The 13,380-nt window shown below is 35.5% G+C and overlaps 1 protein-coding gene across 1 annotated transcript; it reads left to right on the plus strand.

Moving 5' to 3' along the window:
- Positions 1–1,086: 1,086 nt before the first annotated feature.
- Positions 1,087–7,364, plus strand: LOC132557516 (borealin-like). The gene is made up of 9 exons (XM_060222009.1): positions 1,087–1,225; positions 1,636–1,730; positions 2,879–2,912; positions 3,195–3,291; positions 3,974–4,049; positions 4,988–5,043; positions 5,193–5,273; positions 5,683–5,806; positions 6,679–7,364. The coding sequence occupies exons 1-9, from the start codon at positions 1,087–1,089 to the stop codon at positions 6,805–6,807; spliced, it is 831 nt and encodes a 276-aa protein (XP_060077992.1). The 3' UTR covers positions 6,808–7,364.
- Positions 7,365–13,380: the final 6,016 nt, after the last annotated feature.

Raw genomic sequence — 13,380 nt, forward strand, 5'->3', positions numbered from 1 at the left:
CCAATCAGAACATGAAAACAAAAGAACAGGTCTGTAAGACATATACACACACCCAACTGGAATATTGCAGCATTATTTCAGGCCTTGGGTGAATAACAACGATTCAATGAAGAGCAGCTTGATACACTTCAAGTCATTAAGAACATACAGACAGCCCCCCTGAAATGTTCTAATCCATAAATTGACAAATGTGTTAAGACCCTAGATACCACCCTTCCCTTATTGTGTTTTTCAAAATCATTTCTGGCCTAGCTAGTAGTATCTGTTAAGATTATAAAGTCTCAATCCTTCCCAAAACATGAAATAAGTACCTCGGTAAATTCTAGTCCGGTCACAAACTGTTACACACAACCATTTTTTTACCTCAAACCTTCGGACTCTGGAACAATCTGCCAAAAAAATTAAATATTGCACAGAGTCCTGGCATATAGGTATACATTTTTATTCAAGTCAGGACTCACGCACAATCCATGAAGCTTTCATCATTTTTTATCTGTATAGTACACATGTAGTATAAAAGGGGGTTAAATGTAACCCTGGTAAAATACTAGCCGCAATATACCACTCGGCTAGAGAGAACTTCTCTTTAGCTCGATTGGTTGAGCGTCAGACTAGTAAGCCAGGGGTTCCGGGTTTGATTCCTAGCGGAGGCATTGAGATGAAAAATGACCTCTGTTACATTGGCGCCCACGTAGGGACCCGGGATTAGTACTTAGCCATGCCCCATCGGCATCGCTGTAACCCCTGGAAACTCGAGGACGAGTTATTTCCTGGAGGGGGAGTATGTAACCCTGGTAAAATACTAGCCGCAATATACCACTCGGCTAGAGAGAACTTCTCTTTAGCTCGATTGGTTGAGCGTCAGACTAGTAAGCCAGGGGTCCCGGGTTCGATTCCTAGCTGAGGCATTGAGATGAAAAATGACCTCTGTTACATAAATATAACCAAAATTTTATCTTGGTCCTATTCATACTGTGCCTATAACTGTGCAATAGTATTCATTAAATATCATTTCTATGGAAATGTTTACAATATATAAACATTAATTATTTATTTATAATTTATAATTTTACAGGTATTCTGAAGATGCCAAAGAAAAGAGCAACAAGATTGCAGAACGCAAAATCCAAACCCAAGGTCAAAGTAGACAGTGTTGGAGAAGAGTTGACAGAGGAAGAGAAAAGCAAGAAATTAGATGTCTATTTACAAGATTTAAGAATTAGAGGTATCCACAAGTGCTTTATTTTCCTTTGTTTCTATACAACTGTATGAGTTCCTAATTAAGACAAAATCTGTGTCATGTCCTTTGTAATCTTGCTATATATGCAAATTTCTGATATGCACACAAGAATCTTTCATGAAAGTTGAATTTCCTCTATTTTACTCCCAAGAGATATTAAGTGTTATGTTTTATTCTAAAAGCAGTTGTCCTTTTCATAATCACTAATGCTGATATCATATTTCTTGTACATTTATTACTAATGCAGTGAGAATATGTATAGATAAAAATAAGTCTTTAAAAATTGCCTATTTCTCATATGCCACTACAGGCAAAATGTAATTAATAAATATCAATATTGAAATATATGCATCATATTAAAAAATTGTTGCTTAAGACTTCATTTTTATTTTCAGTCAATGAACAGAACAAAAAATTAGACAAAGATTTGGAGAACATGCTGAGCTTGATCGACAAGAAATTTCTATGGGATCTATCCCGACTGCCTATTGTAAGTACCTGCACTGGAACTTGTAATGGTGCAAGTAGTACACACATTGATTATGTGCAGGTGTTGTATTCCTCATTACAGTCAGTGATTTTCAGAGATACAGATGTTTGATTTAGTCATGGAAATATACTCAGTATTTGACATAAGTTAAAGGGGCCACAACCAGTATGAATTGATACCTTGTTTACCTACATAACCTCCGATGAACATCTGAGACATGTCGTTTGACATGCACTGTCCATGTTAATTTGTATGTCTCTGAAAACTCAGAAAAAGTAGCAGTCTGTGCTGTCGTGGTTATGGCTTTTGGCATGTCACTTTACTATAAATGCTCTAGCTGGCATAGGATGGGCATTTCACATGTTGTAAAGTAAGGTAGTTATATATATGTTAATAGCGAAAACAATATATTGTAGATCCATATATGTAGATGTCAGTCATCAGTTTGTTTTTATTTCTGTATGTATTAATATATAGCTACTCACTACTACAAGGAGACATCACCTTTTCTGTAAATGGAGTCATAAACCAAGCAAATAAATAAACCAAACAAACACATCAAATAGATAGTCAGTACTTTTCCTGGGGTTCCTGTGGGCCCCATTGCCAAGTGTATTTACTTTACCATATGGCCGAATTCTCTAAAGACATACTATATTTACTCAATCAAATTTCCTTCCCTATCGATGGTATCAGTAATTACCATGATGTAAGTACCCTGCCTCTTCCCCAAATTGCTCTTTTTGTTGTATTATATTCATTATCAGTTTCTCTTACATATATTTGTTATAAGATCTATTTCTATCATCTCTAATATTTAAACAATTACTCTTGGTTACAATCAGTTAATTGGTTGTGTCTATTTATAAAACGTCTTTAAGAGCCAATTGTAATTCACTTAAGTAGTAAATATATTCTATATCAGTAAAACTTTATGTATGTTTGTTCCTTTTATTATTTTGTAGACCTTTCAATGTGTTCTATGTATAAAGTATGAAAAATATTACATTGTCTATATATAGACATGCAATTACAAATCTGGAGTTTGAAGTAATAATACTTGTCTTGAAAACTACAGACCATTTCCACATCAATACTATATGATGCATGAATTATTTTGAGTATTAAAACCTGCATACTCATTACAGGCTGTCAGGAAGATGACCCTTGAAGATTTTATAAGTATGTATATTTTAATTATTAGTACTTCTTTAGATTAATTAGTACATATATATACAAATTTTGACTACCATTTGTTGATACCATGGTTGGTATTTTGAACTGTACTAGGAACTTGTGTGTATTTAGCTTGACTTCTAAACTTATGTGCTTATACTTATAATTGTATTGTATGACATCTTTACATGTATGTTAAAGATAAAAAGTAGGTTAATTCTGAGTTATAACAAGAGCCAGATCTGATGAAGGAAATGTTTGTAGTACACAAAGTTGTTTCCTTTCCAGGCTGTGGTGGTACTGTTGATTTAGCAGAGAAACACTTGGATATACGAGAGGAAAGCATGAGTTCTGTGGCCTTATCAGCTAGAAAAATTGGAAAATTGTAAGTAAACATGCATGTGTATAGATCTTTATGACGATTTTTATTTTACCACCATTTGAGATTTGTACATAGAGAATTCGTGGTGGAAGTGTCTGAAAATGTAATATGTATTTTGGGGAGTATGAAGAAAGAGTGTAGGACTAAGATAAGTATATAAGTCACTATTATTGTGTTTTTTATTTTTGTCTGACTGTGTTAGAGGAAGGAGAGCAACATAGACCTGGGCATTGGCATTTACAGCTACAATTTTAGGAAGTTATATTTAAATTAGTTTCTCAAAAAAGTAATTACTATTGCAAACAAATTTTGGTAGATAGTTGCTCTTTAAGATGTAGCACTGAAGTAAGGAGAACCTTTTCAATTTGTATTACTGATACTTTGTTTCATTTTTAGATGAGAAGATGAAATTTTAATAGATTTTGGGAATAGCAAGAACTCTTTCAAGATATTCTATTTTTAAGATTTAGTTAAAATAGGCTCTAGCTTTGAAATGTTTGATCACTTCTAGAGTTCAGTTGATATACTGAATGGTGATCCTGCCGGTTTCATTGATACCACACCAAACTCATTACAGGTCAGTGATGATCAAGGATTTTATCTATATTTACCAACTCTAACATAGTTTTATTTCATTATTAGCTAATTTGTTACATGTGTTTCTATGTAATTTTGTCTTTTATAGATCACATCTACAACCACATGTATTTGAAACGATTTCTGAGGAGGAGGGTACAACACCAGGCCCCACATTTGCACAGGTAATGACATAAAAATATCTTATTTTTTTAGATACGTTAAAGTTTACGTTATGTCAGTGGTATCTGTTTTCTTTCTGAAGACCTTTCTTCAGTCTCTTGACACTGCCTCGCTCTTTGCCTTTGGCTTCAGCATCTGGCTCAAGTGAAGAGAGCTGTTGGTTCTGTCCCAGAGCTATATCAATGTCGATGAAATATTTATAGAGGCCCTAAGTCATAACATTTGGCTTGTAACATGCAGGGCTAGCAAGTGTGTTCAAATAAATGACCTTATATTACTTTTGAGGTCCCAGGAATTAATTTTCTTTCAGATAAACATATTTTAACATCTTCTTAGCAACATCTAAGTGGCTCAGGGTACTGATATTGTGACTGTAGGCAGCAGACTGTGATAAATGAATATCAGATTTGTTCATTTGATTTGACCTTGACCCATAGGAGTCAAATGTCTGAACATCTTCAAATGACTTCAGCTCCATTACCAAGAAACAATGAGTTTATTGATTGTACCTTTAACATATACAATACATATTATAAAGAAGGGGTAAACTTGGGATCATAGACCTCTTCTGATTAATTCTGTAGAAGCTGCAGAACAGGGATGTTATACAGGCCCTTTGAATCTCTTGTTCTTCCAACAACTCCTTCTGAAGAACCATTCGGTATTTGGCCGGTAGTTTCCTATATATTCAAAGTAAAACATGTCAAATTGATTACCATACATGTTTAGTCTTCAGTGTTATTCTTACTAGTTTTTGAAGTTGATTGAAACTAATTGGATTTAGATTCATTTTGAAATGTTTGATGCAAGATCAAAATGTACTCATGAAAAGCTTTGAATACTGCCTTGTTATAATCTATATCCAAAGTCATTCCTACACCAGCACAATTAACTTCCTTACCATGTCCTGTTTAATGTGATTTTTTTTGCCTTTTTTCAGCCAAGGACGGCATCAAGAAGAGGGAGACCTCCATTGAATACACCAATGTCTCATATGTAAGTGCATCAGGATAAACTCAGTTAAATCTATATCAAACCTGCATTCTGATAGCTGAGACATATCTAACATTTGAACTGCAATTCTATTTTTCTGACCATCTCAATTTTTTGTCTTTTTTATGTTTCTATTCTCTGGTTATTTACAGGATGAAGACTCCTGCCATGGGGAGGAGTATGGCTGCGACGGGCTGGGAAACTCCTCTTGTTACACCCAAATTTGATCCACGGTAAGTCTTGGTCTAGAAAAGTGCTTTTTCCTATCTCTGGAAATTGTAGAAATAGAAAAATTATTCACTAATCTTCATTGATATCATATCACTATAGCAAATAGGAAAGAGATGTAGATAGTGTTTCACAAAAATATCAAATTTTAATTACACAAATCATGTTTCACATCAATGTTTTTGAATATGCAATGTTTTGAGAAAGACACAGTCCTGTCAGATTTAGACACCAAACAGAAGATTGCTAGCAATCTTACACTGTATGTATGAAAGGAAACCAATCTCTCTTGTATAATATTGTTATATTTTATAAGAAAGTGTGTTTAAAGTTGTGAGTGGCAGGAAATATTGTATTGGCAGGAAATATTGTATAACCATATATCCATCCTTATTTGTTTAAACTGCTGTACAGGTTGCCAATGACAGGAAATATGAAGCGGGCAGCTAGACCCGGAGAGATAATAATGTCGATGGGAGGAAGCCCCATCCAGAACCCTACACGTGGTGGCAAGGGAAACATCAGAAAACGAGGAAAGGTACACAGAATCCGTTCTCTCATTTTACTCTCTGATAAACCATTTTCTTATGAATATGAAAAAAGGTAGACACCTCCTTCCTCAAAATGTCAGGAGTTATGATCATCAACAGGAACCGAGATTATAAGGAAGTGTAACTCCTGGAATATATGTGGATGCCATTACACAAGGCCTTTCATTTACTGTGATAAGTGAAATGAAAGCATCAGATCACCTGTATTATCTTATATATCTAATCTTAACCCCTGGAATATACATGGATGCCATTTACTGCGATAAGTGTAATGAAAGCATCAGATCACCTGTATTATCTAATATATCTAAAGTATACATTAATCCCCTGGAATATACATGGATGCCATTAACTGTGATGAGTGTAATGAAGGTGTCAAATTCGGTATGATGACTGACCTCATTACATGTATCTATAGTCGTATGATGAGGATTTAACACTGTATCTTTTAGTCTAAAATGTTCCCCATTGTCATATGGACATCAGATTTGTTAGCATGTTGTACTTTGATGTTATATTGTTAAAAAAAGTCTCAACATCCATTGAAAAGTTCATGATGGTCTTGGAAAATGTTAAATCTTCAAACTTTATGATGTTTTCTTATAGGATAAGGAACCGATTTAAACAAACTGCTCTATTGTTTATATTGTAATAATATCTTTTGTCATCAGTGAAACATCCCAATGTTTGATGTATCAGTTCACAGATATCTCACTGCAATATAACGTGATGCAGTGATGCTTGCAAATTTTTATGGTATAAAACATCAGACCTGCTAAATTAAAAAGAAAAAAACAAGATTTTGAGAACTATGAATTTACACTACCAGTAAATAAATTGTTAACTTGCTTTATTTCAGACATTGACAGTAGATGTGGACCCCCATTGTGAATTAGAAAATTTGGTAATACCAGACAACATACCTAAAGCTCAGCTTTCACAGTTAGTGGGAGTTCTACAAGACTTTATCAAACAAGCTAAGGACTGAAATCTTAACCTAGGATTGGAAAACATTGTACTTAAAGGAGAGAAGACATGTTGGGTTAATGTATGAGAGTGGCTGGTCTGTAACAGAAGACAACTGACACAGGATTCTCATGTTTGTCAAATGTGAGGCTGGATCTAAAACAGGTGCTATACTTAATGTTTGGTACACTAGAGGGACCCAACACCACTCTGGTGCAAACACTGTGTCAGTTGTGTAAGCCATGTAGACTAATCATAAGAACCTGAAACCTTTTAAGGTACCAGTACAGTTACTGGTCCTATGTGTACGAGGATTATCTTACAAACATGTGGATAAGCTGTTATCTCTATCTTTTTCTACATGATATAACATCATGTTTTGAATTGAACCTGTGTAAAATTACAATTAGCAAGCTGCTTTATCACACAACTTCAGATGCATTGTTCTCCTTGTTTGTATACAAAAACAGCCAAAGATAGATCTCAAGTACAACTTCTATATTCAATGTTTATGCACACTAGAAGGGCTTGACATCTCTCTAGTACAGCTGTTGTGTCATACGGTTTGTACACTAGAAGGGCCTGCCATCTCTCTAGTACAGCTGTTGTGTCATACAGTTTATACACTAGAAGGGCTTGACATCTCTAGTACAGCTGTTGTGTCATATGGTTTGTACACTAGAAGGGCTTGACATCTCTAGTACAGCTGTTGTGCCATATGGTTTGTACACTAGGAGGGCCTGATATCTCTCTAGTACAGCTGTTGTGTCATACAGTTTATACACTAGAAGGGCTTGACATCTCTAGTACAGCTGTTGTGTCATATGGTTTGTACACTAGAAGGGCTTGACATCTCTAGTACAGCTGTTGTGCCATATGGTTTGTACACTAGAAGGGCCTGCCATCTCTCTAGTACAGCTGTTGTGTCATACAGTTTGTACACTAGAAGGGCTTGACATCTCTAGTACAGCTCTTGTGTCATACGGTTTGTACACTAGAAGGGCCTGACATCTCTCTAGTACAGCTCTTGTGTCATACAGTTCGTACACTAGAAGGGCCTGACATCTCTCTAGTACAGCTCTTGTGTCATACAGTTTGTACACTAGAAGGGCCTGACATCTCTCTAGTACAGCTGTTGTGTCATACAGTTTATACACTAGAAGGGCTTGACATCTCTCTAGTACAGCTGTTGTGTCATATGGTTTGTACACTAGAAGGGCTTGACATCTCTCTAGTACAGCTGTTGTGTCATACAGTTTGTACACTAAAAGGGCCTGACATCGCTCTAGTACAGCTGTTGTGTCATATGGTTTATTCACTAGAAGGGCTTGACATCTCTAGTACAGCTGTTGTGCCATATGGTTTGTACACTAGAAGGGCCTGACATCTCTCTAGTACAGCTCTTGTGTCATACAGTTTGTACACTAGAAGGGCCTGACATCTCTAGTACAGCTGTTGTGTCATACAGTTTGTACACTAGAAGGGCTTGACATCTCTAGTACAGCTGTTGTGCCATATGGTTTGTACACTAGGAGGGCCTGATATCTCTCTAGTACAGCTGTTGTGTCATACGGTTTGTACACTAGAAGGGCCTGACATCTCTCTAGTACAGCTGTTGTGTCATACAGTTTGTACACTAGAAGGGCCTGACATCTCTAGTACAGCTGTTGTGTCCTTTGATTTCTATTCTGGTAGTGTGCGACAATGATAGATTAGAAACTCTATCTTTTCCAGATATTAAGAGATTGACAATGTGTACTAAATAAGTGAAGATAGTGTTGTTATGATGAAAATACATTATACCTGAATTTATTGATATCCAGCATACTGATTAATCATTATTCTGCGAGGGCAAAGAGCTATATAGGTGCTATATGTCAGTTTCTGCATCATTTTCCTTCTTAAATGAAAACCAGTTGATAAAATTTGAATGTGATTTTCACATCAGTCATCAACTTTTCAATTTTATTTTTTCAATCTGTGAAACATTTAGTCCATTTTGTTAGGCAAGCTGTGTTGACAGCAATGTTGTACAATGACTATCCATATTGTATTCTGACTTATGTATATTTTCATGGTAAAATCACTTTCAAATCGCCACAAAAAGTGTTTTTCTAATCATGAATAAATGATTTCCTGTGCAGACTTTTAACAAATACAGTACCTTACTCTCTTCTAGAAAATTTCTGCTTGCTAAATGACAATATTTACAGAGTTCCTTTGTCGTTTGTATTTGTGTTATATTTTCGAGGAATTCAGAAGCAATGTGTGAACATCATTACGTCACTTATGAGCTTAATATGAACACATCTATGTTATAGTAGTTGAGAAGTGAGAAACAAATTCCCAGCCACACAAAATGGTATAAAAAGAGACCATTGCCATTGTATTAGTAGGGTAATCTGATTTTATGCTTGTTTTGTTCAATTGCTTTTTAACCTTTGTGAAGTATTTTATTATCTGTCGAGCAGCAATGCTCAATATTGATTTTTAAGTAGATAAGTAAACATATTTTATACTTCCAACAAAATCAACATACATCATACTGCTGTGTGAAATGGTGTGATTGTCATATTCATACAACTGTGTGAAACGGTATGATTTTCATGCATCATACAACTGTGTGAAGTGATGTTATTCTCATACATCATACAACTGTGTGAAATGGTGTTATTCTCATACATCATACAACTGTGTGAAATGGTGTAATTCTCATACATCATACAACTGTGTGAAATGGTATTATTGTCATACATTCTTCAACTGTCTGAAATAGTGTCATTTTCATACATCATAGAGCTGTGTTATAGCCATGCAACTTTGTTATATTATTGTTGACCATTAAAAGATATTGTAAATGTTATTGTTATGCCTATAACAATATTCTGATGCTTCAAACGTACATGTTTTAGTAGTGATCTTAGACTAGCGTTTTTCATACTAAATTTTTTGTACTGAAACATGACTGCACTGAATCAGTGAACGTAGTTTGTGAATGTCAGTGAGATGACAATTTATTTAAAGTTATTATTTCTTTAAAATTTGATTGCAATGAAGTAAGTATGTTTAGGCTTGTTAAAGTAAACAATGTTAGTACATTTAACATTATCTTTGGTCAGTTAAATAACATTGTAACAGTACACAAAAAAACACCCTCTTACACTATGACAATTCTCTAATGCTATATTGTTGTTTCCACTTGTACAATGATGTATACTGACTCCTTCTATCTCCCTCCTACTGTGTCTCTCTCCTACTGTGTCTCCCTCCTACTGTGTCTCCCTCCTACTGTGTCTCTCTCTAATCCTACTAACGTTCTGTTCTTCTTCAATCTGTACTATTTACAACTCTTTCTTCTTTCTTAGCTGAAGTTTTCCAATATTTGGATTTTATCATATACTGACAAGAAAACTGTTTTATACTAGAAACACAATATTACACGTTACATTTACTATCATAGCTAGCTTTTTTATGTGTCAAACATTCTTATTTATCAAATGATGATATTACTTTTTTTTTTACAAAAAAATAAATTGATGATAACATGCAGCATATGTTCCTGGAATTGAGAATGCTGGTTGGGGCAGCACTGAACATTTGTATAATGCATTCACTTGGACATTTTCTTTCTTTTTTTCCCTTCCAAACCAACTCTACCATTCACCAATAAACATGAAAGGCTATTTTTCCTCACATATCAAGTTTTAAGCAAGAGTTGTCATTCAAGGTATTAGGCAAAAATGATCAGGAAAACCAATTTTGAGTTGGTTTCACTGTAAAACTGCTATCGTATCCTGGTGGGATGTCCTTATCCTACACAGGAAACAGTTAACTCCATAAGAATAACTTCCAATGGTATGGGGGAAGGATATTTGACATTTGATAAGTCAATGTATTTCTCTATGGTTCAGGAACACCTACCTAGTGTTTTTTGTAAAATATGTAGGGTCTTTTACCCCTGCATAACCAGATTTAAAAAAAAAAAAAAAAAAAGGCAATTAAAGTACTTTGATTTTCGTTGCATGAATAAGGGGAAAAGATTGACCATAACTGAAGAATTAGAAAAAAGATTGCAACAAACCAAAATAAATATTTGAAATAATAAAATATTTATTTCTCATTAACAGAGTGATAGGAATTGAATTTTGTTTTGATGTTTCCTTTCGGTTTTAAATTTATTGAATGTTTTCTATGTGAACAATACATCCAAGTATAAATTACCTGTAATGTCAATCCATGTGTATGTTTTATTTGTGCCGTATATGTGGAAGGAAAGTATTAAATTATGTACCGTCAGTTACTTGTTTGTAGTTGATAGAGATTTCAACAATTTTATACAGGCACTTGTCACTCCATAGGGCTATAAATATCCTTAATTGGGACTCATATACATCAATTATAACACACCTAGGTCTCATTTACTTTAACTATATTACACCTATGACAAACAACTCATTTTATTACATAGAACAGGCAGGTTCACTTTGTAATATAGGAACAAGTAAAGACAATTCAGGTTAGGGGCTTTAGCGTGATAGATCCCAGAGAGACCTTGGCACCAACCATTGTTTGATCTCTTTTAAATCTTTATTTGGATCTATTTCCTTTATTTCTTATCTCTCCTCCATTATATATGAAAATTTCAGTAAAAATATCTCTGGGATATCAGTTCTGTTTAGTACTCACATCTCTGGGATATCAGTTCTGTTTAGTACACATATCTCTGGGATATCAGTTCTGTTTAGTACACACATCTCTGGGATATCAGTTCTGTTTAGTACACACATCTCTGGAATATCGGTTCTGTTTAGTACACACATCTCTGGGATATCAGTTCTGTTTAGTACTCACATCTCTAGGATATCAGTTCTGTTTAGTACACACATCTCTAGGATATCAGTTCTGTTTAGTACACACATCTCTGGGATATCAGTTCTGTTTAGTACACACATCTCTGGGATATCGGTTCTGTTTAGTACACACATCTCTGGGATATCAGTTCTGTTTAGTACACATATTTCTGGGATATCGGTTCTGTTTAGTACACACATCTCTGGGATATCTGTTCTGTTTAGTACACACATCTCTGGGATATCAGTTCTGTTTAGTACACACATCTCTGGGATATCGGTTCTGTTTAGTACACATATTTCTGGGATATCGGTTCTGTTTAGTACACACATCCCTGGGATATCGGTTCTGTTTAGTACACACATCCCTGGGATATCGGTTCTATTTAGTACACACATATCTGGGATATCGGTTCTGTTTAGTACACATATCTCTGGGATATCGGTTCTGTTCAGGACACATATCTCTGGGATATCGGTTCTGTTCAGGACACATATCTCTGGGATATCGGTTCTGTTCAGGACACATATCCCTGGGATATCGGCTTTGTTCAGGACACATATCTCTGGGATATCGGTTCTGTTCAGGACACATATCCCTGGGATATCGGTTCTGTTTAGTACACACATCTCTGGGATATCTGTTCTGTTTAGTACACACATCTCTGGGATATCAGTTCTGTTTAGTACACATATCCCAGGGATATCGGTTCTGTTCAGGACACATATCCCTGGGATATCGGTTCTGTTCAGGACACATATCCCTGGGATATCGGTTCTGTTCAGGACACATATCCCTGGGATATCAGTTTAGTACACACATCTCTGGGATATCGGTTCTGTTCAGGACACATATCTCTGGGATATCGGTTCTGTTCAGGACACATATCTCTGGGATATCGGTTCTGTTCAGGACACATATCCCTGGGATATCGGTTCTGTTCAGGACACATATCCCTGGGATATCGGTTCTGTTCAGGACACATATATCTGGATTTTGAAAAGTACATCATCATTAATAATGATCTGATAGAAAGATAACATTCCCTTGTATGATATGAAGTAGAATCTGCTCCACACTCGTTAATAGGATTGATAGTACTTGATTTGATCTGCTTTTTAAAACACTGCTCAATTGCATAATGGGTGTTACCGATAAAGCAGAAAACGCTTATCCTTCAGGAACGAAGGCAAAATATACTATTTCTGCGGGTCCAATGGAAAATTTTAAGTACAAGGGTGTATGTTTAGGGAGACAAACGTCTTCTGGCCAACCGATGACACCTGTCAAATAAATGGTCATCTAAATAAGTCAGTCCTGATTGAAATTAGGTTTCTTATTGACTGAAAATAATGTTCTCATCCCATAGCATAATAAGTGACGTCACTGCGCGTCACGTCGTTTTTCATCGGCTAGAAATGCTGTGTAATAACCCCCACCCCACCACACACCCACCCACCCACCCACCCCCCACCCCCCACCCCCCAAAAAAATGGTAAAAAAAACTCGTTGTATGAAGGCAGATTAAGTACCGATTTGAATGGTGTACACACCATTGTTATGGCTACATAGATGAAAAAGTAAGAAGGGTTTCAACGATCGTTAATGACGTTGAAACCGAATTGGAAGAGACAATCGCGCATACTTTAAAGTGACTGGTGTTTTTCTTTCTTTTTTTTATCACACGGGTTCTAACTTTACATTTCCAACACCTGAAAAAACTATCCGCATGCTTTTAAATTGA

Source organism: Ylistrum balloti, unplaced genomic scaffold, assembly GCF_031769215.1.
Source record: "Ylistrum balloti isolate Yb309-2 unplaced genomic scaffold, AGI_CSIRO_Ybal_v1 Utg370682, whole genome shotgun sequence".
In the NCBI taxonomy this organism is placed as follows: domain Eukaryota; kingdom Metazoa; phylum Mollusca; class Bivalvia; order Pectinida; family Pectinidae; genus Ylistrum; species Ylistrum balloti.